The sequence below is a fragment of the Lontra canadensis genome, unplaced genomic scaffold, assembly GCF_010015895.1.
Source record: "Lontra canadensis isolate GAN:19392208 unplaced genomic scaffold, GSC_riverotter_1.0 scaffold21, whole genome shotgun sequence".
NCBI lineage: Eukaryota > Metazoa > Chordata > Mammalia > Carnivora > Mustelidae > Lontra > Lontra canadensis.
The window spans coordinates 12,143,437-12,165,578 of NW_022631015.1; the positions used below are offsets into that span (position 1 = coordinate 12,143,437).

General features: G+C 38.4%; 1 protein-coding gene across 4 annotated transcripts in view; it reads left to right on the forward strand.

Annotated features, from left to right (window-relative positions):
- The window catches only part of PHACTR1 (phosphatase and actin regulator 1), a 558,358-nt gene that overhangs the window by 26,525 nt on the left and 509,691 nt on the right, over nt 1–22,142 (forward strand). For all 4 annotated transcript variants that reach the window (XM_032861576.1, XM_032861577.1, XM_032861579.1 and 1 more), the window contains one exon: nt 16,603–16,749. In XM_032861576.1, the coding sequence (XP_032717467.1) occupies nt 16,603–16,749 (147 nt within the window). The remainder of the gene's footprint in view (nt 1–16,602; nt 16,750–22,142) is intronic.

Genomic DNA, 22,142 nt, shown 5'->3' on the forward strand with positions numbered 1-22,142 from the left:
TTGAATGACATACTGGACCTGATGGACTTAACAGATCCAGAATGTTTCATTCTAAAACAGCAGAATACATGCTCTTTTCAGATGCACATGGAACATTCTCCAGAACAGATCACACAGAGTCACAAATCAGGTCTCAACAAATACAAAAAGATTGGGATCATACCATGCATATTTTCAGACCACACTTCTATGAAACTTGATATTGGCCATAAGAAAGAAATTGGAAAAACCTCAAGTACATGGAGGTAAAAGAACATCCTACTAAGGAATGAATGGGACAACCAGGAAATTAAAGAGTAATTTAAAATTACATGGAAGCAAATGAAAATGAAAGCACAACAGCCCCAAGCCTTTGGGATGCAGCAAAAGCAGCCTTAAGAGGGAAGAATATTGCAGTGCAGGTCTACCTGAAGAAGCAAGAAAAATCCAAATACACAACCTAACTTTACACTTAAATGAGTTAGAAAAGGAGAAAATAAAGCCTAAAGCCAGCAGAGGAAGGGAAATAATAAAGATTAGAGCAGAAATAAGTGATATAGAAACAAAACAAAACAAAAAACCAGTAGAACAGATTAATGAAACTAAAAGCTGGTTCTTCAGAAGAATTAATAAAAATAATAAACTGCTAGCCAGACTTATCAAAAAAAAAAAAAAAAAAGAGAGAGAGAGAGAGAAAGGACCCAAATAGATAAAATCACAAATCATAGAGGAGACATCACAATCAACAACACAGAAATACAAATAATTATAAGAAAATGAGAAATTGTATGCCAACAAACTGGGCAACCTGGAAGAAATGAACAAATTCTTAGATAGCTATAAACTACCAAAATTGGAACAGGAAGAAATAGGAAGATTAAGCACACCCATACCAGCAAAGATATTGAATCAGTAATCAAAAATCTCCCAACAAACAAAAGTCCTGGGCTGGATGACTTCCCAAGGGAATTCTATCAGACAAAGAGTTAATACCTATTCTTCTCTAACTGTTCCAAAAAAATGGAAATGGAAGGAAAACTTCCAAACTCATTCTACTATGCCAGCATTACCTTGATTCCAAAACTAGACAAAGACTGCACTGAAAAGGAGAATTACAGGCCAATATCCCTGATGAACATGGATGCAAAAATTCTCAACAAAATATTAGCAAAGTGCACTCAACAGTACATTAAAAGAATTATTCACCATGATCAAGTGGGATTTATTCCTGGGCAGCAGGCATGATTTAATATTTGCAAATCAATCAACATGATATATTTTTTACAAAAAGAAAAGTAGGAACTATATGATCCTGTAAAAAGCTGCAGAAAAAGAATTTGACAAAATACAGCATCCTTACCTGATAAAAATCCTCAATAAAGTAGGGATAAATGGAACATACCACAACATTGTAGGAGCCATAGACAAAAGACCAACAGCAATATTACCCTCAATGGGGAAAAACTGAGAGCCTTTCCCCTATAGTTAGGAACAAGACAAGGATGTCCACTCTCACCATTACTATTTAACATAATACCGGAAGTCTTAGTCTCAACAATCAAACAACAAAAAGAAATAGAAGGCATCCAAATTGGCAAACTTCCACTATTTACAGATGACATGATATTCTATGTAGAAAACCCGAAAGACCAGACCAAACAATTGCCAGAACTCATACATGAATTCAGCAAAGCCTCAAGATAGAAAATCAATGTGCAGAAATCTGTTACATTTCTGCACACCAATAACAAAGCAGCAAAAAAAAAAAAAAAAAAAAAAAAAAAAGAAATCAAGAAATTGATCCCATTTGCAACTGTACCAAAACCAATAAGGTACCCAGGAATAAATCTAACTAAAGAAGCAAAAGATATATAGTCTAAAATTATAGAACACTGAGGCACCTGCGTGGCTCAGTGGGTTAAGCCTCCCCTTCGGCTCAGGTCATGATGTCAGGGTCCTGGGATCAAGCCCTACATCAGACTCTCTGCTCGGCGGGGAACCTGCTTCTCCCTCTCTCTCTCTCTGCCTGCCTTTCTGCCTACTTATGATTTCTCTCTCTGTCAAATAAATAAATAAAATCTAAAAAAAAAATTATAGAACACTTATGAAAGAAATTGAAGAGGACTCAGAAATGGAAAAGCATCCCATGCTCATTGATTGGAAGAAAAAACACTGTTAAATTGTCTATACTACCCAAAGCAATCTACACATTTAGAGCAATCCCCATAAAAATACCACCAGCATTTTTCACAACCAGAAAAACAATCCTAAAATTTTTGTGGAACCACAAAAACCCAAATAGCCAAAGCAATTCTGAAAAAGAAAAAAAAAAAAAAAGCTGGAGGTATCATGATTTTGGATTTCAAGCTATATTGCAAAACTGTAATCATCAAGACAGTATGGTATTGGCACAAAAACAGACACATAGATCAATGGAACAGAATAGAAAATCCAGAAATGGACACACAACTATGTCAACTGATCTTTGACAAAGCAGGAAATATCCTATGGAAAAAAGACAGTCTCTTCAACAAATGGTGTTGGGAAAACTGGATAGCAACATGCACAAGAATGAAACTGGACCCCTTTTTTACACCATAGACAAAAATAAATTCAAAATAGATGAAAGATCTTAATGTGAGACAGGAAACCATCAAAATCCTAGGGGAGACCACAGGCAGAAACCTCTTTGACCTCAGATGTAGTAACTTCTAGACATGTCACTACAGACAAGGGAAACAAAAGCAAAAATGAACTATTGGGACTTCATCAAGATAAAAAGCTTCTTCACAGCAAAGGAAATCAACAAAACTACAGAATGGGGTTCCTACAGAATGAGAGAAGATATTTGCTGATGATGTACCTGATGAAGGATTAGTATCCAAAATCTACAAGGATTTCACCAAACTCATTACCCAAAAAACAAATAACCCAGCTAAGAAATGGACAGAAGATATGAGGAGACACTTAAAAAAAAAAAAACAAAAACAGATGGCTAATAGACAATGAAAAGATGCTCAACATCACTGATCATCAGGGAAACACAAATCAAAACCATGATGAGATACCACCTCACACATTTTAGACTGGCTAAAATTAACAATACAGGAAATAACAGGTGTTGTTGAGGGTGCAGAGAAAGGGGAATCCTCTTGCATTGTTCATAGGAATGCAAACTGGTGCTGCCACTCTAGAAAACAGTATGGAATTTCCTCAAAATGTTAAAAATAGAGCTACCCTATGACCCAGCAATTGCACTAGTATTTACTCAAAGGGCACAAAAATACGGATTCAAAGGGATACATGCACCCCAATGTTTCTAGCAACATTATCAATAATAGCCAAACTATGGAGAGAGCCCAAATGTCCATCGACTAATGAATAGATAAGAACACACACACACACACACACACACACACACACACACACACACACACACGAATATTACTCAGCCATCAAAAAGACTGAGCTCTTGCCATTTGCCATGATATGAATGGAGGTAGAGTGTACTACACTAAGTGAAGTAAGTCAGTCAGAGAATGACAAATACTATATGATTTCACTCAGATGTGGAATTTGAGAAAGAAAGCAGGAATACATGGGAAGGGGGAAAAGAAGAAAAGGAGAGAGGGAAACAAGCCATAAGAGACTTTTAGCAATAGAGAAAAAAATTGTGTTGTTGGAGGGAGGTGTGTGGCAGGTGGACTAGATGAGTGATAGAGATAAAAAAGGGCACTTGTTAGGAAGAGCACTGGGTGTTGTATATAGTGATGAGTCACTGAGTTCCATAACAGAAACCAATATCGCTCTATATGTTAACCACCTAAAATTTAAAACAAAACAAAGTTACCACCCCCCCCCCCAAAAAAAAGGCTGCAATCATCAAAAGGCTTGACTAGGGCTTCCAAGGTGGCTCACTCAGAAGTCTCAGTCCTTGCGACATGAGCCTCTCCATAGGCTTCTTGCATGGTTTCCCCCATAACATTCCAGCTGGCTTCTTTCAGAGCAAGAGACCCAAAGATAAAGCAAGGTAGAAGCCATATCATTTGGAAATGATACACCATCACTTCTAGCATATTCTAGTGGTCACAGAGACCAACCTTGTTATGGGAGGGGACTTACACAAGGGTATGAATACTAGGAGTTGGGGATCATTGAGGGCCATCTTGGAGGCTGGTTATCACAACACACAAGAAGTTTTACAAGAGCAGAAAAATCTCAAAAGTAGTGAAAAACATGGCAGATGTTGCTAATATATCTCAAAGTCTCAAGTGATTTTAAAATTAGGTACAATTTCACACACACACACACACACACACACACACAGAAGTGTAGTCCCTCTGGACAAGAAGCCACTTATGCCAGTGTTCAGGTAGCTATTAAATTGTCTTGCATCCATTTTTATCCCGGTATTAATTCAAGGAAAGCTAGATATTAAAGCTTTAAAAGAAGAGTCAGACAAAGTCAATATTAGACTCATATTATTAGAGGAAACAGGGCTGGCTTGAATGCAAGGCATGGAACCGTCTCTTTGAGAGGCCATCACCTTTGGAGACTGCTGTGCACTTCAGAATTCCATAGTTCTATTCACATAGGCTAAGATGGGAATGGTGTGCCTCCACAGTTGTGCAGTGTGAAAGATCTGAATTAGGACCGGTAAACACTGTGGAGCTGGAATTCTAGGTAGCAATTATAAAAGCAAGGCAGCCACCCCCTTTCCTTCGTGGGCCCCACAAAATTAGCCAGAAAGAAAAGAGGATTCATACCAGAACTTTGTGGAGTGGATAGCTCATTTAATGGTAACTTTAGACAGAGCTAAGATGTACTAATAATAATTCCACAGATTCTGGGTTTTCTAGCAAAGTATGCATATTTATAGAAAAGAACAAATGTCTCAGCAGCTACTTACTAAATTTAATTACAAGAAAAATCCCAAAAGTCTCTTTTGGGGATATTTTTGTAAAATCTATTTAAAATATATGTTACTAATGCAAACTCTTAAGGTTGACATTGCAGTTAATAACACTGATCCTTATTTACATTTTGTATTTTCTATATGAATGATTTTGAATGACATCACTGCAGTTAGTGACATCTTATTTATTCATTTGTTTGTATTTAGAGAAGGAGGGGGAGAGAAAGGGGCTGGAGGAGAGGCAGAAGGAGAGTGAGAGGGTCTTAAGTAGACTTCATACCCGGCGTGGAGCCCGAGGAGGGGCTCAATCTCACAACCCAGAGATCATGATCCAAGCCAAAATCAAGAGTTGAATGCTTAACTGACTGGGCCATCCAGGTGCCCTGGCATCATACTCATTTTAATTGTGAGGTGAGGAGGTTCTTGGATTTTTGACTCATGTTAGATATGCAAAATACCGACATATGTACTTCCTCTATACAGCCCAGGTTCTTCTTCTGCTGGAGTCCTCTATCAATCAGTCATTTAACTTTAAAAAATTTAAAGTTTTAAACAAAAATTCAAAGAGATCTAGCATAACTGCAGGACAGATTATCCTTTATGGTCGATACTGTATTTATCTACACCCTGTGTGAATAACTAAAAATGGTAATTTTTCAGAAAGATTGAAAGTAAGGATGGCACATCATCACTAGCCCTTGGACACTCTCCTAAGTAGAAAGAAACATGTGTTTGCTAGTAACTTCTAAATCTTATTAGAAAAAAAACTTACAGAAAAGTTGCAAAAACAAAATAGTAAAAAGCATACTTATTAACCTTTACTCAGATTCACCTATTGATAATATTTTACCCCGTTTGCTTATCATTTGTTCTCTTGCCTCTATCTTTTTATCAACCAGTTGATTGATCTATCCAGAGAGGAATGCAAAAGGTTATATTAATATTGAGAGAGGGAGGGGGCCAAGAAGGGGAGGGAGAAAGAATATTTACATGCAGTTGTGTGTGTGTTTGTCTGTGTATATATGTACATACAAATTTCTTCCAAAGCCATCATGGCTCTTTATCCCTAATATGTTACTGTTTATTTCCTAAGAATAAGAATGGGATAGCCTCTTTCATGACCACAGCACAGCTGTCAACTGCAGTACATTTAATGTTGATAGTTTATATATTTTTAAAATTTTTGTTCAAATTCCAGTTAGTTAACATGCAGTGTGATATTGGTCTCAGGTGCACAATATAGTGACTGAACACTTCCATACATCACCTGGTTCTCATCACATGTGTCCTCAATCTCCATCACCTAATTCACTCATCCCCCCCACCCACCTCCCTTCTGGTAGCTGTCAATTTGTTCTCTAGAATTAATAATCTCTTTCTTGGTTTGACTCTCTTTTTTCCCCTCCTTTGTTCATTTTCTTTTGTTTCTTAAATTCCACATATGAGTGAGATCATATGGTATTTGTCTCTCTCTGACTAATTTATTTTGCTTAACATAATACCCTCTAGTTTCATCCACATCATTGCAAATGGCAAGATTTCATTCTTTTTATGGTTGAATAATGGTCCCTTGTATAAATATACACACTTTCTTTATCCATTCATTCGCTAGACACTTGGGCTATTTCTATAATTTGGATGCTGCACATTATGCTGCTATGAATATCAGGGTGCATGTATCCCTTTGAATCTGTATTTTTATATTCCTTGGGTAAATATCTGACAGTGCAATTGCTGGATTGTAGGGTAGCTCTACTTTTAACTTTTTGAGGAAACTCCATACTGTTTTCCAGAGTGGCTACACCAACTTTCACTCCCACCAACAGTACAAGAGGATTCCCCTTACTCTGCATCCTTGTCAGCACCCGTTGTTTCTTGTGTTGGTTTTAGCCATTCTGACAGGTGTGAGTTGATATCACCATTTTGATTTGTAATTCTCTGATGAGCAGTGATGTTGAGCATCATTTTATGTGTCTATTAACCATCTGGAAATCTTCCTTGGAAAAGTGTCTATTCACATCTTCGGCCCATTTCTTAACCGTATTATTTGATTTTTGGGCGTTAAGTTTGGTGAATTCTTTATAGACTTTGAATACCAACCCTTTATCAGATATGGCATTGCAAATATCTTCTCCCGTTCCATAGGCTGCCTTTTAATTTTGTTGATTGTTTCCTTCACTGTGCTGAAGCTTTTTATTTTGAGGAAGTCCCAGTCATTTACTTTTGCTTTTGTTTCCCTTGCCTCAGGAGACATCAAAGAAAGAAGTTGCTATAGCCATGTCAGAGAGGTTACTGCCCGTATTCTCCTCTATTACTTTTATGGCTTAATGGCTCACATTTAGGTCTTTAATCCATTTTTAATTTCTTTTCATGTATGTTGTAAGTAAGTGGTCCAGTTTCATTCTTCTGCATGTTGTTATCCACTTTCCCCAACACCAGTTGTTGAAGAGACTGTCTTTCCCATTGGCCAGTCTTTCCTGCTTTGTTGAAGATTAATTAACCATCTAATTGTGGGTTCTTCTTTGAGTTTCCTGTTCTGTTCCATTGGTCTATGTGTCTATTTTTGTGCTGGTGCCATACTGTTTTTATCACTACAGCTTTGTGATATAACTTGAAGTCTGGAACTGTGATACCTCTAGCTTTGCTTTGCTTTTTCACAATTGCTTTGGCTATATGGGATCTTTGGCGATTCCATACAAATTGTAGGATTGTTTGTTCTGGCTCTGTGAAAAATGCTCTTGGCATTTTGATAGGGATTTCATTGAATCTGTAGATTGCTTTGGGTCATATACACATTATAATAATATTTTTTTCTTCCAGTCTATGAGCATGGAGTGCTTTTCAGTTCTTTGTGTCATCATTAATTTTTTTCATCAGTGTTTTATAGTTTTCAGAGTACAGGTCTTTCACCTCTTTAACACTGATACTTTAATCTGCTCTTTGAATTTCAATTTTCTCAACTGATCCCAGAAAGTCCTTTATGGCACTTTTCCCCTGCAAGACAGGATCTGGAATCAGTTCAGTCTAAGATCTGGCTCCAGGGCAGAGCTCAGTCTAGAGTCAGATATCTTTTACCTCCTTTTATCTGGAAATTTTCAAAGCCTTCATTTGCCTTTTAGAACATTGGCAATTTTTTTAGCAATACAGTTCCCCTTCTTCTTTTTTAATAAACACTTCCTACTTTTGAGGTTGTCTGATATTTCCCCATCATTCTACTCAGGTTATGCATTCTAGGCTGGAACACTCCAAGAGTAATGTCATGTTCACTAGGTGTCACATCTGGAGGCACTCAAAGTCCATTTGTCCCTCTGTGGTGATGGTAATTTTGATTGCTCAGCCAAGGTGTTTTCCAGTTTCTCCCTTAAAACTAATAAATCTATGGGAGAAATTTCAAGATCATGAAAATAACATCATCAAATTTTCCCCCTACACTTAGCATCTATCATGGATTCTTGCTTGTTCTTGATTTTTTTTTTCTTGCTTGATCTTTATTACAATGGCTGCAAAACAATGATTTTGTAACTCCTGCATTCCTTCTGAACTGATGTGTCAACTCTCCGTATTCTACTGGAAGCCAAAGTCCTCCCCTTTCCTACATTTACTTATCTAGTTATTTATCCAATTAGTATCAGTTTTATCTGCTTATCTATTTATTATTAGGGCTCATGAATACCCATGATTAGTAATTTATTAGTCATTAGTGGACTTAATTATTTTTTGTGCTCACATTGTTCCAGATTTGGCCAGTGCAACCCGCTTCAAGCTGGCTCCTGTGTTGTAACATACCCCTTAATTTGAAGGAATGCTGCCTTGTTTCTGGCATAACAGGAAGTCTACTTTCATCATTCCTTCGTTATTCCTTACATGCATTTCCAATCTGGTTATTTGTTGTTGTTTTTCATGCAGCACAGGATGCTGGGAATAGAATACTTAAAAGAGCATGGTTATAAAAGACAGATATGATATAGCCTAAAACTAAAGCTGAGACAGGAAAAATAAAACAACCCTACAGAATTTTGGGGTAGTGGAATGTTGATAATCACAAAGATGGCCCAAGTTATTAGGAAACTATTTAATCAGATCAAATTAAGTTGTTATTAATAGTGTGGTTTTGTAAATATTTGGTGTTTAAATGAGATGGTTATACTTATTTGTGCATATTAATAAGATGGACGATTTTTTTAATTTAAAAAAGAGCTTGTGCTTTTATTTTTAAATTGATAATAGTTGGTATCAAATAACTACAATACTCCACATACCATAATATTCTCCAGGATATATTTGTTTATATAATAATATAAATGTTTTATTTCTAGAAGTGTAGTAAATGGTGACTAGCAAATTTTTATAAAATTAAGCACAATTCTGTGAGCTGAGAGCTTTCTAAAATTTATTTTTTAGTGGTATATAATATATAAAGTGATGTGCACAAATATAAAATGTATAACTTAATGAACTTTTACAAAAATGATCACTTTTTCTAAAACGTATAATCACTACTCAAGTCAAGATACTGAAAGTTTCCTTTGTGAGCCCTCCAAGATATTATCTTTCTAATCAACCACCTGTCACACATATTAGCTTTATTTATTTTTCTTGCACTTCACATAAACGGAATCTGCAAATATTCGTACAATGTATAGGTCTGGCTTCTTTTGTCTAACATTATACTTAAGAGATTCATCTGTCTTGTTGATTATAGTGATAATTTGTTCTTTCTCATTTCCCTGAAGTATGACTCTGTAATGAAGATATTAAAATAATTTTTGTATATTTTGCTTTTGATGGCCATTTGGGTTATTTCCATTTTGGGGCTATTATGGATACATTTACTATGGACATACATGTCCATGTCATAAGGCATTTGTGTGTTTACCTATATTTATGTATAATGTGTGTGTAAATGGCTTTCCAGAGTGGTTTATAAGGTTACATTCCCACCAGCTTTCATGAGAGCTCCAGTTCTCCCACATCCTCACCAAAATTTGGCATTGAATGACTTTAAAGTTTTAGCCAGACTGACAGATGTATAATGACATGTCATTGAGCTCTTTATTTGAATTTACCTTTAAGTAATGATTTTGAGCATCTTTTCTTATGCTTATTGGACATTTGGATTTTCTTGTGTGAGAAGTGCCTATTCAAGTCTTTTGCCCATTTAAAAAAATATATTGAATTGTGTTGTCTGTCTTTTCTTTATTGTTTATAAATATATTCTAATTACAAGTCCTTTTCTCATACACAAATCTGAAAATATCTTCTCCCATTCTGTGGCTTACCTTTCAACTCCCCTGATGATGCCTCTCTTTATTTTTTAAAGATTTTATTTAATTTTTAAAAGATTTTATGTATTTATTTGAGAGAGAAAGAGAGCACGAGCAGGGGAGGAGCAGAGGGAGAAGTAGACTCCCCACAGAATAAAGAGTCTGATGGGGTGGGCTCCATCCTAGGACCCTTGGATCATGACCCAAGGATGCTTAACTGACTGAGCCACTCAGGTACCCTTAAGATTTTATTTTTAAAATAATCTCCACACTCAGTATAGGGCTGGACCTCACAATCCTGAGATTTATAACATGCTTCACCCACTGAGCTAGCCAAGAATCCATGTCTTTTCTTTATTTAAGAACACCACCTGTAGGGAAATAATACATTATATGTTAACTTAAAAAAAAAAGATAAAAAAAATCGCATGTAGTTTATTTTTACTAAGTTGTTGAATATGTGAGCATAAAGATGTTTGTAGTATTCTCTTATTATCCTTTTAATAAATATAGGATCTATAGTTATTACCTCTATTTGATTTCTGATATTGGTAATTTGTATGCTCCTTATTTTTATCTTTGTTATGCTTGTTAAAAGTTAATCAATTTTACTTATTTTTTTGAAGAATGAGCTTTTTGTTTCATTTACTTTTTTATTGTTTCCATATTTTCAATTGCACTGACTTCTGATCTTATCTTTATTAGTTCCTTCCTTCTACTTATTTTAGATTTATTTTCCTCTTCTTTTCCTAAGTTCTTGAGGTAGGGTTATTGATATGAGAATTTCCTCTTCTCTTATATGGACATTTAGTGCTATAAATTCCCCTATCAGCATTGTTTTAGCTGCATCCCACATATTTTGGTATATTACATTTTTAACTTTGTCTTGTGATGAACGAAAGTTCTTAACATTAGTAGCATCAACATGCCTGCTCATTCTTTTATTGTTAGTGCTTTTCATGTCCTGTTTAAAAATCTTTGCTTCTGGGGCACCTGGGTGGCTTAGTTGTTAAGCGTCTGCCTTCAGCTCAGGTCTTGATCCCAGGGTCCTGGGATTGAGCCCCGCATCAGGCTCCCTGCTCAACGGGGAGCCTGCTTCTCCCTCTCCCACTCCCCCTGCTTGTGTTCCCTCTCTTGCTGTCTCTTTCTGTCAAATAAATAAAATCTTTTTAAAAAATTTTTTACTTTAATCATAAAATATACTTATGTGAAAAAATTTTCTTCTAGAAACCTTATTGTTTCCCTTTCACAAACTTACTGTTTCTGAATGATCCATTTGGAATTGAATTTGTGTATGGTGTGAGATAGGAATCAAGGTTTTTTTTCCCTCATATGAATAAGTGATCAAGCAATATTCACTGAAGAGTCCATCTTTCCCTCACAAAACTGCAGTGAGACTCTTGTAATAATCAGGTGACTGTTTATATATGGGTCTACTAAATTCTCTGTTCTCTTCCATTTGTCTAGTTATCCTACTTTGTTTTTGAATTCTATACCTTTATAATGTCTTCATACCTTCTACTATAAGGCCTCCAGCTATTTCCTTATTTGTCATGATAAAGCTAATCTTATCCCTTTGTATTTTCATTTAAATTTTAGAGTCAGTTTGTCACTTTAAAATAAAAAAGCTTGAATTTTAACTGGAATTTCATTGACTCTATAGACCAATTTGAAAACACTGATGCCTTTACATAGTGTGTCTTTTAATCCATGAGCATGAGAATGGTTTAGTCATCCCTCCTCATTTATTTACTCTTCTTAATTTCTTTTTTTGACTATTTTGTAGTTTTTCATGTAGAGGTCCTGCTCACCTTTTGTGAGATTTATTCATAGGTATTTGATGGTTATGATACTATTGTAAATGGTTCTTTTTAAAGTAATTTCTAATTTTGTCAATGTGTTGAAACAAGATTGATGTTCTATACTGCTATTACATCAGTGATGTTGTCAAATTCACTAATTATTTCTAATAGTATGGATTCTTATAGATTCTGTGTGTATACTATCATAACATATATAACTAATCAGAATTTTATTCTTGTTTTTCCAATCATTATATCTTTTTAACTTCTTTTCTTTTACCTAAGTCACTGCATTAACCAAGACCTCCAGTGTAATGTTGACAACAAGTGGTGAGAATGGACAAAGTTAGGAGCCTTTTGAAAATCTAGGTACCCAGGTCGCATCCCCTCAAAATTTAGTAGGTCCAGGTTAGGGGCCTTGAAAATCTACATTTTAACAAATATTCTAAGTGTTATCAATGTAAGGGTGTCCTAGAAACACACTTTATGTAATATTTTTAAGGCTTCAATCACCTGAAGGGTTTTCTTGATTAGGATGGAATATTGCTCTCTTCTTTTTCCTTCTCTTCCCACTTTCATCTTCTTCCATGCTAGTGATAGATGTATAAAATGTTACTCTTTCAAGCACCCTATTTTGCTGCTTCTCTTTCCTGTCTCTAGGTCTTGATATAACATGCATGTATGGGTCTTCAGTGTTAAAGTGTTGACTGGCTTTGGAAAAGAAAAAAAGTCCTCATCCTGAGTCAGCAGTTCTACTCAAAACGAAACAATCTTTTTTAAAAAGTATATTCAAAAGTTGTTGAGATCACAGTTGAATTCAGTTCTTTCTATATACACACCCACACATGCACACACACAAACAATCATATGGGTATTGTCACATGATGGAAACAGTATGAGAAAAAAAAACAGATTCTAAAAGATGCACAGTTGTATAAAATAAAACTTGAATAATATGAAATCACTTGAGAGAAATATGGCTACCATGTGGTTTCCTAAATATGGCTCATTCCAAATCAAAGGAACAATGTATTTTCTTAGATTAAGAGACAAAATATGCCATGGATGTTCATGGAAGGAAGAAGAGATAGAAAAATAGCTGCAAATATCCTAGAGTATTAGAGCTGGACAGGGCCTTAAGATCCCATTAGCTGACCCCGCCATTCTTAGAGCTGAGGTGACAGATCCAACCTGGTAAAGTGAGTGACTTGCCCAGTGTTACTTGGTGAGGTAGTGGTAGTACTGGGCGCAGCACCCAGCTTCCCAGATTCCACACCAGAGCTTCCTGCCTGATGTCCCTCAGATAGTTTATGATAAGAGATCACACATATGGAAGGAATCCTAGAGAATAAAGAATGTGGATACATCGGAACAAACCCACTGAAGTGAGTCCTTCATGCGGGATAAGAGGGAGCTCCATGAATGGGATCAATTTTGTGAACAAATTGTAAGAAAGATGTGAGAAGGTAGGCAAGGTGAAAGGGGAATGGGAAAAACTAGGTAAGATAAATAAAAGAGTAAATTAGGGAAGTCAAAAAATGGAAGAAAATAGTCAGAAATAAAAACACAATAAAATAATTCAAGACCATGTAGATAGACATAGTATTTTTATGTTGTTTTTTGCCAAAAGTGTATCTATCTAGAATTACTTCAGTAATAAAATATCCATAATGAAATTTTATGAAAATACATTGAGATTCCTTTAAAGAAAGGTATACCTAAAGTAATGGCAACGTTAAGGTCTTAATCTTCTAAAATGCTGAAAGAAGATCTAGAAATCTAAAGATAAACTTCTCTATATCAAGAATCGTGAAATGTTGGGGTGTCTTGGTGGCCCAGGGGGTTAAAGCCTCTGCCTTTGGCTCGGGTCATGATCCCGGGATTCTGGGATTGAGCACAACATAGCATCGGGCTGTCTGCTCAGCTTTCCCCTGACCCCCCCACCTGCCTCTCTGCCTACTTGTGATCTTTCTGTCAAATAAATAAATAAAATCTTTAAAAAAAAACCCCATGAAATGTAAAATCAAAGAAACACAGGGAAAGCTAAAGCTAGGTGTTTTTTCAAATGACTCTATTGGGCTTTGTTTTTAAGACATGGTTGAAGAATGAAAATACAAGGGGGTGGAGAATGGCACCTATATTGAACAATCAAGTGGCACTGCCTTAATTCAAAGATAGAGTTTTTACAGTATTCAGAATTGTTGGACTTAATTTCCTTACTTCCATACTTCCTTAAAAGCCTGAACCTAAATGTTACAATCATAATATTGGTTTGCACCCTGACTAGCCATGTAAAAGCATTAACCTTCATGGTTCATTTGATGAGCCAAAGGCTCCTATTGTGCCTCCTGGGAGAGGAGGCATCCATTTTTAATTCATGTTTAACAGAGATAAACGGGACATAATCATGAGCCAAATGTCATAGAAAAGTGAATTTTAAGTGTGGCTAGTCAACCAAATACATATACTTAGCAAGTCAATATACTGATTCAGGACACAGGATTTAAAATCAGGCAGATACGGGTTTGGTCCCCAGTTCACTCCTTGCTACTCATTACTTACGTAACAACTACTTCTTTCTCTTTTCTCCTTCGTCCCCTCCCTTCTTCTATTAAAAAAAAAAAAAAACATCTATTGAGCATTTACTATGTACTGGGTTCATGCCATATACTAGTGGACCAGTTATCTGACATTATTGAGGGAGAACATTGGAAGTTTATAGGGAAGAAATTTGTGGTATGTGACACAAGCAAATGTGTAGATGCAGAAGTGAGCCAGACTGGGACAGATCCGAACAAACTGGAAGCAAATAATGGGCGATGCGTTTGGAAAAACATGTTAAAATCAGGTTGTGAAGGGCTCTGCATGCCAGGATAAGCAATTTCAAATTAACTATGCAGATAATTGGCAAACAATTAGAAACTGAACGGTTCAGGGGGAAGTCTAGTGCAGAAAGCCAAAGGAGGAGACTTCTTCAAGAACAGTTTACTATGTACTAAAGAGCAGACAAGAAAGAAATGGATTTAACTGTTAAACGGATATGATGACCTTTAAAATAACTTTGTTTGGACAGTGGGGATGGAACCCAGTAGTGGGGATGAAAGAGGGGATTGGGGGTTAAGACATGGAGCCTGTGGGGCAAGAGATCCACGGGAAGCTTAAGCAGAATGGGAAGGAAATAGTCTGGTAGAGATTGAGGAAGCGGTAAGGCCAAGGGCAGTTGTATTTTTCCTAAGACGAAGAGTTACTAGCTATGTGTGGAGTGTAAAGAGACTGAAGATTCTAGGGAGCAAGAGTTTGAACTGACAGCCGAGGTGCGGAGGGAAGTCTGGCAGAGCTGGGCCAGCAGCCCTTCTTCCTCTGAGATTGAAGGGTATGACTCCGACCCTGACATCTCCTTTGTAGCAGGGAGGGAATCAAGGCAACGTTTATCTGTGTACTCCAGGCAAGCTCTTACTAGAAAGGAGGGTGGCAATATCAAGCCACAAAAAGACCAAGTGACTGAGGCTGTAGAAAGACAAACATCAAAGAGTTTAGCCCATCAATAGATTCAGTAGGAGCATCAAACCATTCTGATTCGCCTTTCTACTTCCTTCTGTGCTGTGTAACGTGGGAAGTTTGCAGTGCAAACATTCAAAGAAATGTAAAGTGCCCTTGATCTTCACCTCAATGGCACAGGGCTATAGAGACTACAGGTCCAACTGCAGAGACCACTATTTGTCCCCTAAGTCCCCCAAATAAAGAGAAAGTTAAAGGTTAAAACGAATGGATATTTTTGTAGACATAAACACATCCTAGAAGTTAGCGATTGTAAAAGAGGGTCACTCAATTCTGTGGGAATATGCCTAGTGCACATTCAAAGCATCAACTCTGAAAACTTTATTGCCAAACTGCTCCCAGACTTGTATATACTTTTCCTCTACTTTCCACCTCCAGGGCTCAAGGGGGCTTCTGAGGATTGCAGATCTAGTTGCATCTTAATTTGAGCTCCGGGTTGGCAAAGAGGGAGTGGAGGGGTACCCCGAGTGCAGTGCCCTCCTCCGTGACCACCAGGGGCTGGTACTCCAGCAATAATAATTCCACGCAAGGAAAGCTTTAGTTGGTACAACTGGCCAGGCGTCCTCAGTCTCCAGGATCCTGTGGGTTAAGGAGACCCTAGTGTGCACTTGAAGAGCAGAGTAAGTGCGTTTGGCGGGAGAGGGCACAGTGCTGACTGGGCATCTTTGCTTTGGAGTCTTCCCTTTCGCATCAGCCTATCTGTGCCAACAGCTGAAAACTGGGGCTGCGGGCAGGAGGCGGGGTGTCAGTCGGGAACACTGACCCGTTGGCCCCGTGGCTGTAAGAGGAGTTAGGGGCTCCCTGGGAGCAAGCCAGTGATAGCCTGATCTCTGCTCCAGTCCACAAATCCTTAACGGATTTTCTTTCTCTCCCTTCACCCTTTTCTCTCCTTTGCTCTTTCTTTCTTGCTCCCTCTTTTTTTTTTTTTTCCTTTTTCCCCTTTTCCCCCCTCCCTCCCCGTCCCCTTCCCTTCCTCTCCCCTCCCCCTCTCCCCTCCCCCTCCCCGTGTGTGAGCCTCTTCCTTTCCCCTCCTCCCCTTTTCCGCCTCTCTCCTTCTCTCTCTCCATCTCCTTCTCCCTCTCAGCTCGCCGGGCGACCCTGCTCCTGCCTCCCACATTAATGGCGGCATCTTCGGAGGATGATATAGACCGGCGGCCCATCAGAAGAGTCCGCTCCAAGAGCGACACGCCGTACCTCGCCGAAGCCAGGATCTCCTTCAACCTAGGGGCAGGTAAGGACGACCCTCTCGCCTTACACTCTCCCGCACCTCGCTTCCTCGCCTCCCTTTCCTCCTCACCGGCTGGCTCAGCCCCCTGCCCCTCCTTGGGTGTCCCCCTCCCGGCAGTGCCCTCCCTCCAGCCCCCCTTCCTACCCAGCCAAGCTCCGGGCTCGCTCACTCGCTCTTTGTGTCGCCGGTATTCCGAGGGGTGTGTGTGTGTGTGTGTGTGTGTGTGTGTGTGTGTGTGTGTGTGTGTTGCGGAGGTGGGGGAGGGTAGCGCGTGGAGCCCTACATCCGCCCAGGAGTCACACGCGGGCTTTCCCCTTTCATGAGGAGAGGAAAGTGTTGTCAGTGATAACAATGATCTTAGGAATCACCACGGCTGGCTGGGGATGCGAGTGCGCTGGCTGTGGGCGGAGGGTCTGGCAAGGCTCTGCTGGGGAGGTTTGCTGGCAGGGCTACTACAGGGTGGAACTTGTTGGTGACATTCAGACTGGTGATTTTGCTGGGTTGATACCACTGCTGCGGTGTGGGCTATGGAGAGGGTTGACAGCTAGGAACAGGACCTTATCCTTTCCCCCAAGCAGTTTGAGAACAACCTTGGGGGTGATAATAATAATAACACGGTCTATAGGCTACATGTTAGGTGATTTGATTCTGTCAGTGGTACTTGTGCCCAAAGTGACCCAGATGGAATGAAGTGAAAAGGACAACTGAGGTAAAGGAGGAAGGGAGATGGGAGGGAGGAGGATAGAGAGGGTGGGAGGAAGGAATAGAAAGAGGGAAGAAGAAGAAGAGGCAGTAGAAAGGACTGAGGGATTCAGAAAATCAAATTGCTTCAGTTGAGACCTCTCTGGGTACCTGATAAGCAGCACCCAGTGTCTGCTGTCTGCTCTGCTGCAGCTGCTCCAGATTCACAGGCAGACCTCACTCTCTGTTACTAGTAGATGGTCATTATCACTGGGAGGAAGTTGTTCACCACCAACTTCATACTGCTGCCTTTTCTGAATGCCTCCTGAGCTCCACCACCCACTCCACCCCCACCCCCAGCTTGTGTTTCTTCCTTTCTGAAATCCCTTAGTGTTCTAGTAATTCCAGTGCAAAAAGTGTGAGGGCATTTTCCTGGAGACCCTCCCTCAAGATAGGTTTGAAAACCAGATAATACCATTTTCCTTAGCAAACTAAATCTTGGAAATGGAACTGAATCAAAGTATGTGTTCGTGTGCATGTGTTGGAGCAAAGAGGACCTTCAAATGATAAGTACTGTATACACTATTGAAGTTTGGACAAAAGATTAAAATTCTGATTAGAGAAACAGGATGTGGTGTCCAAGTGACTATATCTTCACGAATGGAAGAATGGCAACAGAAAGTACCAAAGTGGCTATGGTTCTTGGAGTATTATTTTCCTATCTCGGTGATTTTGGGTTTTGATCGTATGTTCCTTGTCACTCCTAAAATGTTTTCCTCTGGCTTTAGGGCTGGGGAAATGAGGTCTTTAGTGGGGGCAGTTTTGGCCATTTTTGTGGTATGCTGTAGTAGCCTGTGGTCTCATTATGGAACTGTTAATCCTTCATTTGTATGTTCCACATTCAGGATGTGGTTGTGAGGGGTCTTCAGAAGGACTGAGAAGAGTTTCTTTTAAGACTGAGATTGTTTTCTCACTGAGAAATATTAGAAATTGTACCACTGACCCCTTTGCTACCAAACGCTTGTGTATTCCTTAGGGTCTAATGCTTAGGACAGGAGAAAAATGGCTGGAGTGGCAGTTAGTAAAAGTCGTTTACCTTGTTTTACTTTTACAACAAAACAATAACATAAAATACTAAAAGGGAGTTTCAAGTTTCAGCCACTCCTGACTAGGGTTGAGCCATTTTGCCACTAGATTAAACCCAGTGACTTGCAATCTTTTACTCTGGTTGAATTACTCTGGAGGCCAATTAAATGCCTGGACTTTTCAGACAAGACTTGTCTCCCTATAATCTGGAAATAAACAAGTCCAACAGTCCCTTCTATATGTCCCTTAGAATTCCCCCTCAAAAGCAAAAAATTAAGAAAGACACCAGCAAGAAAGAGAAATGCCACACAGGGAATGTTGGAAAGAAGGGAGGGCAGTCGCTTTGGGCTGTGTTCTGCGGTTAGGGGAGCTGTCCTCTCTCTGTGGTGCTGAAACAAGGGACTGTGTAACATGACTGTAAGCAAGATATGAGGGGGAGGGGTGCCCAGTCCCTCCAAGTGATGGAATCCCAGGGAAAACACAGAAGATCTAGCCACCAAAAACTTTTCTATCTCTGCCCACCTACATTTACCGCCTGTTTACTACGCCTCGCATCTACTGCTCCTCTGCTCAAATCAAGCAGTTCTGCTCTAATTTTGTGTAGGCTGCTCACTCCCGGTGCTTTGTTTATTTTCCAGCTGGTTTCTGGTTGCTTTTCTGACATAGTAAGATCTACTCACAGATGTGCCTTTCCCCCGCGTTTAAAAGTAATTGTAACCCCTGGTTTAAAAAGCAAACAGCCTTGTTTATCTCCTTGAGCAGCAAGTTGTAATTAAACTATTAGTGTCGTTATCAGCGTTACTGAACAGAGGAGCCTGCACACTTTGGATAAATTACATAATTTGGGCATAGAGAGAATTTTGTCTTTTAACAACAATTTACAAAAATTTAAGCAAGGGAGCTTTACTCTGCTCTTTATTCCCACTCCTCTTCTACCCCTCAAATAGTCACTTATTGTTTGTTCTTTCCAGAAAAATTCCTTATTGCTTTAAACTATTTATGTTTAATATTTGCTTTCTCACACCTACTCATTATATGTAAGCCCATGTTTAATATTTTAGAGGTTTAGTAATGCTTCATGGAATAAATATACATATATTCATTTTATTTGGCTATCACAAAATCATTTTGGATACCAACACCCTTAAACCAATCTATATACTTGCCAAATAAAGTAGACTGGGCATTTTGAATACTAATTAAATACTTAAGCATCCTTTCAACTACATCTTGTCCCTGAGGGCACTTAATAATATAATTTCAGAAATAACTCCACAGCTTGAGTGAAGGATATACTCCTTCACCTATAGTCCCATGTCAGTCAAAGAATAGCACCAAAATGTGGGTCTTAAGTCATTTTATGAAGATGCAAATTTCAAGTTTCAGCCTAAACTCCCGGAGTATAGAACAGAAATTTTCGGAACTGTGACTTCCATTTTTTTCTAAAGGAGCCTCTTTTGTAGGTTTTTAGCTTCTATTCAGCACGTAGTATATTATGCTAATATTCATAATGATTGTTTACTGAAGATAGTATAAATGCCAGAGAAAATTAAGCCAATGTATCTGCTAAAACTTACCCAGACACATCAGACCTCATTTAAAACATTGAAAGAGGGTTTTTTTTTTTTCCCTGAGAAATTAAAATGTGTTATAAGGACATCGTGTAACAGAAGACTATGTTCACACTATTAGTAGCAAGTGTTTCTAATTGTGTTCTCACTTAGTAATGAACATCACTGACATCTAGCTTGTGAGAACTTACCCTGCCTTATGAGGTCATTCATTCACTGCGCTGGAGTGAGTGCAGTGAAGTTGCATCTCATCTGGTGGATGTTTTCCTATAAGCTAGTGTGTTTTTTTAATCTTTATATTGAGAGCACATAGAAGAGTATTTGGCACATAGAGGGTGCTGAAACTGGAAAGTTCTCTGCAATTACATACTAAGGTGAATGGACGTGTTATGGTAAATAGAAGATTTAAGCAGACCAAAAACTTCTTTGAGGATGTCAAAAGAAGGAAGGCTAATCACCCTGATGATTTAGGATTGTTTAAAACCCAAAACCAATATTGAGCCACGACTGAGAACAGTAAGAACTTCTCTAATCATAAGGAAGTTTAACCTTTGTTGACATTTCAGAATTGCTTTCTTGTGGAGTAGATTTTAAGTTAATAGCATGGTCAGCCTCAGAATACCTATCCTCCTTGAGAGGTCAAGATCTGTTTTAGTTTCGATGTCACCCAAGAATAGCTGTTTCTGACTTCTACTGGTCTTTTCCACTCTTTTAGGCACAGAGGATAATGGCAGTCCAAATTGGCTTGTTCTGGCTACTTGTAAGAATGGGTGGGTCAGGGGTCCCTGGGTGGCTCAGTGGGTTAAAGCCTCTGCCTTCGGCTCAGGTCATGATCCCAGAATCCTGGGATCAGAGCCCCACATCGGACTCTCTGCTCCTCGGAGAGCCTGCTTCCTCCTCTCTCTCTGCCTGCCTCTCTACCTACTTGTGATCTCTGTCTGTCAAATAAATAAATAAAATCTTAAAAAAAAAAAAAAGAATGGGTGGGTCAGCCAGATTAAGTTATAAACTGGGTCTCAGGGGATCTCTTTCCTGCCTTTCTTGAGGAGGAAGTCTTTATCTCTTAAATTATGAAAATCTATGATACTGAAAAGTGACAGCCCAGAATGTGCCATCATCACATAGCAATGAGAACTGTCCCTAGGCAAAACTGTGAATATTGTCATACTCAACCAAGATTGTTTTACCAATCTGAAGGTCTTGGCAATCATCTTCCTTTGCTCTTTCACTGAAGAGTGCCAGTGTCTCTTTCATTTTTAAAAAAAATTATTTATTTATTTATTTATTTATTTATTTATTTTACTGATTTCAAATTGAAGGCTGATCATATGGGTCTGGCTTTAATTTGGTGGGCCCAAAATCTCCTTGGAAGTATTGCTTCTAAAAAGAAGTAAGGGAGGGAGGGAGGGAAGGAGGGAGGGAGGAAGGAAGGTAGGAAAGCAGGAAGTAAATACTGCTTTTCACATTCAGTAGCCACATTCCAAATGGATGACCATGTAGTTGACCAGAAACCTCTATTATGAAACTCTCTGAGGGACTGCCTCCTTCTTTACTGTTATTAAAGCTAACCAACTTGGTAATCTCATTATGTAATACATTCAGATAGTACTGATGAAACTGCTTCAGACAATATAAATAATATAAACAAGGTTAAGGAAAGTAAATAATTAACAATATGAGAAAATGGGAAGCCCTTGGCTGTTAATATTTAACGTGGCTGCTTATCATGTCATCATTTCAACAACAAGCCATATGTTTATGAGACAACTCAAGTACAAAATCTGTGTCACATGGTTAAATTTTCTTGGGATCTCTGGTCTGGGCATTATTCAATTTTTTTTTTAACATCTAAGTATTATATTTACTATTATCTAACTTCTAAATGATAAGTTGCTTATTTAGTTTGTCTATAAAAGTATATATTTTTTTATTTTTATGGAAGACCATGGAGGTGTATTTTATATGGAAAGTATGAATCAAGAGACAGAAAAACTTGATTTTAATGCATCTCTGCATCTGATAGCATGGGCAAGTCATTTAATTTCCTAGGCTTGATTC